General features: G+C 59.1%; 1 protein-coding gene across 2 annotated transcripts; it reads right to left on the reverse strand.

The window, feature by feature from the left end:
- Nucleotides 1-132: 132 nt before the first annotated feature.
- On the reverse strand, nt 133-4,852 carry SMPD1 (sphingomyelin phosphodiesterase 1). 2 transcript variants are annotated; one of them, XM_059069543.2, is made up of 6 exons: nt 4,210-4,852; nt 2,510-3,282; nt 1,806-1,977; nt 1,422-1,498; nt 1,071-1,216; nt 133-899 (listed from the first exon to the last, which is right to left on the reverse strand). In XM_059069543.2, the coding sequence occupies exons 1-6, from the start codon at nt 4,501-4,503 to the stop codon at nt 490-492; spliced, it is 1,872 nt and encodes a 623-aa protein (XP_058925526.1). In that variant the 5' UTR covers nt 4,504-4,852; the 3' UTR covers nt 133-489. The 2 variants fall into 2 exon arrangements, with proteins under 2 accessions (XP_058925526.1, XP_058925527.1); XM_059069544.2 differs by having other exon boundaries at nt 133-919; nt 4,210-4,783.
- Between the last annotated feature and the right edge of the window lie 488 nt (nt 4,853-5,340).

A 5,340-nucleotide genomic window follows, 5' to 3' on the forward strand; every position in this document is an offset into this window, starting at 1 on the left:
GCTGTGTGCCTTCCTGTGCCTGTACCACACCATCACTCCTGGTACCCAGATCCCTCAGTTAGGCTCTTACTTCCAGGGCCCGCTTGACCTTCCTGCCTCAAAAGAAGAAACTGGGACAGTCACAGCAGGGTCTGGAGTCCAAGTCCCTTGTTTTTATTTTAACAGCCTGGCAAGCAGGCAGCAGCAGCAGTACAGGGTTCCTGGCCTGGCCAGCACAGGCCTGGGGTGACAACTTCTGACTGGTCTTCCCAGGGCACTGCCAACTTAGACCTCTGCTCCACGGCCACGAAAGGATGGCAGCCTCAGAGCAGCCAGCCCCGCTCCCATATTTTGCTAAACCAGATCCAGGAAAGGAGGTCTTGTTTCCGAGGTGTGCTTGGGCCCAGGGATAAGCTCTTCCACCAGACATTCTTCTCACCACAGTGGCCTTCCGGGGTTTTAGCTCCTTTTCTAAGACGAGCACCTTCCCACCTCTGGGCCCTGGGGGTGTTAGCATAATGGTGGCCTTGGCCGCAGGCTCTGGACAGGAGGGAGGTTTGCGTCCGGCACCAGGTGGCGACACAGAGCAGGGCTGTCTGACCGGGCGGAGAGCTGGGCGCACAGAGTAGCGAGGCGGCAGGGTGTGCCACAGGGCTCTGAGGGCGGGTGGCCCTTATGGTAGAGAAACCAGAAGGTCTGGAAAAGCTGTGTGTCACCCCGCATGCGGTACACCAGGTCGTGCCAGGCGGCGGGCAGCACATTGGGCAGCCCATAGGTTTCCCGAGCCCTATAGAGGAGCTGCCAGTGCGGTGTGGCTCCAGGCTCATTCGCCTGCGTCAGGTTCAGGATGTAGGTCTCGTGGTCCAGGACCAGGTGAGAGCTCCCGGAGTAGTTGCCATCTATTTGGTAGACACGGTACCCTGCAAGGAGGGAGGGCTGACTGGAGAGGGAAAGGGCAAAGGCAAGACCAGTGGGGAGGCAGAGCTCGCCCCTGGGCGGCCCTGGCTCCAACCCTCCTTCCTCTACCCCAACAACTTCCTCCCTCTCATCAGCTTCCTCTGTCCCCAACAACTTGCTTCCACCTCACTCACCAGGATTGAGGCTGATGTAGGTGGTGGCACTGGGCGCCAGGAAGGCTACAGATAGCGGCCGGCTTAGGGTCTCCTCGTCATAGAAGACCTCAAACTCATCCACGTGGGTGTGGCCAAAGAACTGACCAGCCAAGGTGTTCTCATACCTGGCCAGAAGACACTAATCATATTCAGAAGTTTCAAGCAATGGGGAGGAGGAGATCTGGGGAGGATTGGATGCTTTCTTTCTCCATCCTGTTCAAGGAAGTAGCGTCCCCACCCCAGTGGGGCAGCAGGGATGGTGAGATGCTCGAGGGAATTTCTGACCTTTAGACTCTTCACCCCCTCACCCCCAACACACCTCCCTCCTACCTCTCCACAATTCGGTAATAATTCCAGCTCCAGCTCTTCAGGCAGTGCCCTGGGGGGATGTGGCCAATTATATGCACCTGTGGGGAGAGTTAAGGAAGGTGATCAGGGCAAGAGGGGTCCAGGAAGCCCTGGCCAGGCTAGTTGGTATTCATCTTTCCTACAATGGCTGGCATTCCTGGCCAGAGAGAGGGGGAGCAAATGAAAGGGCTTTCTAAGGGTGACCGTGAGCTGAAACCCCAAGGAACACTGTTGGGAGTGCCAGAAAATCAAGTTTCCCTGCTCACAGGCGCCCCAGATCCAGAGAGAAGTCTATTTGTGAAGGGCCTGCTTTTCCTCCCACCCTACCGGCACCTGCCCCACTGGGTTCCCACCACTCTCCCTCACTTTGTCTCCTCGGTCCTCAGAGGCCTGAAGCTCCCCCACCAGCCACTGGAGCTGTCCAGCAGGATCTGTGGAGTTGATCAAGAGCCAGAAGTTCTCACGGGAACAAAAATTCATATTGAGAGAGATGAGGCGGAGGCCGGGGCGTGGGGAAAGTGCATAGAACCCCCCAGTTCTGAAACAAAGTGAACACGGGTCAGCACGCATTCATGATCCTAGCCCTGCGCGCCCAGTCCTGTGCAGGGAATCTGGGTGGAGGGCACCTAGGACATCATCCCTACCCTCAAGCCCACGTTCTCACTGAAGATCAGACAGCACTGATAATAGCGCCCGTGTGATTGAAGCAAGTGGCTCAGAGGACGAAAGGCTCTAGGCGTTCAGAGGAGACAACATAAAAGTGAGCTAGAAGAGGTAAAGGCCATCCAGAGGGAGGAGGACCTAGGCCTGGGAAAGTTGGGAAAAGCTGGGAGGTTAGAGAGGGGAAGGCATTTTAGAGACGACCAGCATGAGCAAAGACACAGACCACCATGGAGAAGGTATGCTGCTAGCCCTTCACCCTGTGAAGGAGGGTGGCTGGAGATCAGGGTGGAAATGGAAAGTGGGGTCCGATTTGGAGGGCCTAGTCACACATAATGCTAGGTTCCATGCTCCATTCACTTTCACCCATCTTTCTCCTCCCTTCCTGGGTTTCTGTGGGCCTCAAGTACCTGAGGGTGCGAAGGGCTTCAGCAGGCAGCCAGGGCTCCCAGGCCTTGGCCATCGCCTCATAGAGCCAGTGCGAAGACTGGTTGCCCTCTATGAAGGGGGGAGGGAAGCCATTGACGGGTGTGCTCTCGTGGTTGCCCACAGCAGGGTACACAGGCACCGGCCCCAAGAACTTCTTCACAAGGTCGGTGATGGTGGTCAGGGCCCACAGCTGGTCCCGACGAGACTGCTGCCAGATGTTGTGGGCAGGGATATCACCCGTCCAGTACACCATATCAAAAGGGCCGGCGGGGCCCAGGCCACTCAACAGGCTCTCCAGGGTCCGCAGGGGTAGGTCGCACTTGCTGTACTCGCCCCAGTATCCAGCACCCGGCCGGGAGGCAGGCGGTGGGCCAGAACCCTGGCGGCAGCACAGTGGGTTCTCACAGTTGGGGTCTGTGCCCTCCAGGTAGGCATGATCCCAGTGCAGGTCAGTGAGGAAGAGGACGCGGCTGACAGGGGAGCCTGGGGCGGGGGGCACGGGCGGCTGGGGGGATGGCTTTGGCACAGCCGGCAAAGAGATGTTCCAAGATGAGAAGATGTCCCAGTGTCCACAGGAGGAGCCCAGGAGCAGACCACAGGCCTCAGACGGGCTCAGCACCGAGCGCGTCCACACCTCCACCATGTCGTCCTGAAAGAGCTGGACAGCTGACTGGCACACGGCAGGCGGTGCTATTTTCAGCAGCGTGCACATCTTGATGGCCATGGAGCCCACCTGGGCCACACTGGCCTCGTTCTGTGGTGGGAAGAACCAGTGGTGAGAAGTCAGAAACAGAGCACGGGGACCAGGCCGACACCTGGATACGACCCGTGGGCCCCCATATACACGCTGGGGCTAGAATGGGCTCAGTACCACGTGGTGAAGAGATGTCAGTTCACCCCTGCCTCTCACAGACATTGCCCTGACTCAGGCATCACCAGGCTGGGACTTCCTTTTTAGCTCAGTGGCATTTCAAGCCTTTGCTTGTGCAGCTGGCTTTCTCAGGCACTTTCGGCTGAGTGCTCTGAAATTTGGGCTGGGCGGAATGACAGACTGACCAGGGTTTGGGGACACACACGAGGAGAGAGAGGGCCCTGATTCCCCAAGGAGCCCCACAAAGCACACCTACCAACCAGCTCTCCTCATAACCCCATCGGGGTCAGTCAAGGCAGCCCAGCCCCAACCAATCCCACATCTCTGGATATTCCTTAATTCAGGTCCCCTTTGAGTGAGTGGCTGGTCCCAGGCATGGTGCTCCGGGCTGGAGGTGCTATAGGTGTAAGGTGGAGGGGATTCAGTCAGGCTCGCCAGGGTGGGAGTCCAGCCCACCCACCAGCAGCCGGCCCCTCCTACAAGTGACTTCAGCTCCGGGGCTTCTATTCATTTGGAAAACGGAGCTAACCACAGGAATGAAACCACCTTGCAGGCTAGATTTAGCCAGTATAAAAGGGTTGGCACGGTACCCAGCATATATCTTGCGCTCTTTCTTTACTTCACAAGGTCACAGTGGAGGTAGTGATGGTGGTGGTGTGCAGCCGCGGGGCCCCCAAAGGGGGGCAAATTCAGTAAAGGCTTGTGGATGACAGCCTCTCCATCAGGGATGCTCCTGGGGACCCCGGAGCGCCGGCCTTAGCCCCAGCCGCCACCGTCAGCCCTCCCTTCCGCGGCCCCTTTAGCGCTCACCCGCAGCCTGATGTCGATGGCGGTGAACAGTCCTTTGCAGGCGGGGCAGGTAAGGTTCCACCAGCTAAAGGCTTCCCGGAGCTGGGGCGCTAGGCGAAAGAACTTGGCGGGATGGCCTTGGGCGGGAAGAGGATGGGCCGCGGCAGGGGTCCAGAGAACCTGGGAGTCGGGCAGGGCCAGCACCAAGCCCATCCACAGGAGCCTCAGGCTGGGGGCCCCCAAGGACCTGTCCAGTGTCTGCTCCCGGCCCGACCTGGGGCGGCCCTGGCCGGAAGACACTCCGTGGCGGGGCATCGCCCGGCTTCCTAGACCAGGCAGGTTCGCCCACCCGGCTCCGGATGGCGTAGGCCCTGGTTGGCTCTCAGGACCCCTGGCGGTGCCAGGGACACCGATTAGTCCCCCGCTGCAGTCAGCTGACAGCTCGGAGACAAGCCACAAAGCAGCTCCGCCCCTTCCTCTTCCTCGGTTCCGCCGCAGCTGATCGCGGTGGCTGGACGCCTGGGCAAGGCTGGGGAGGCGGAGGTGCAGGCGGAGTGGGCCGGCCGCGCCTGGGACCCGCGCAGGGTCCCGCCTGCGATTCCGCCCAGGCTCTGCCAGCTGTGCGAGGCCGCTGTAGCCGCCCAGCTCTTGCTGGAGCCGATCCTGTGTGGCTGGTGAGAGGCCCCTCCTCTCTCCAAACCTGCACTCAAATTCCTGGAATAGCTAACTGCCAGGCCCACCGGGCTTTAAACTGGGGAAGTGGAGAGGGCATGGAGGGTGTTGGTGGCCGGGAACACATCAGGGACGGAGATTCTCACACTGTTACCTCTCCGGCCCAGAGGGCTCCGACCCTCAATTTCTTAGGTTCTGCCACTGCTATCCACACCCTTGAGTGGCCCTGACTGATAATCTTTTTGACTCAGACTTCTCCAGATATGGAAGGGGCCCTGGGCTCATGCGGGGACACCCATACCTTCATTATATGGATGAGGAAACAGACTCAAAAATGGTGAAGTGGCCAAGAAAGGGTAAAGACCATACAGACAGGAACATGGATTAGAACTTGGGTCTCCCACCTTCCTGTAACCATGATGGTGAAAGCTGTCATTTACTGAGCTCTACAGGATGCCTCAGGCGCTGAAACAGGCACTT

This window comes from Kogia breviceps, chromosome 7 (genome assembly GCF_026419965.1).
Source record: "Kogia breviceps isolate mKogBre1 chromosome 7, mKogBre1 haplotype 1, whole genome shotgun sequence".
Taxonomy (NCBI): domain Eukaryota; kingdom Metazoa; phylum Chordata; class Mammalia; order Artiodactyla; family Physeteridae; genus Kogia; species Kogia breviceps.

Excerpts from the sequence above, each read along its gene's own strand:
- SMPD1 (XM_059069543.2), bottom strand. The coding sequence starts at position 4,503 with ATGCCCCGCCACGGAGTGTCTTCCGGCCAGGGCCGCCCCAGGTCGGGC. Across the intron at positions 3,283-4,209 it reads CCATCGACATCAGGCTGCGG|AACGAGGCCAGTGTGGCCCA; the intron begins GTGAGCGCTAAA and ends TTCCCACCACAG. Across the intron at positions 900-1,070 it reads CTACATCAGCCTCAATCCTG|GGTACCGTGTCTACCAAATA; the intron begins GTGAGTGAGGTG and ends CCCTCCTTGCAG.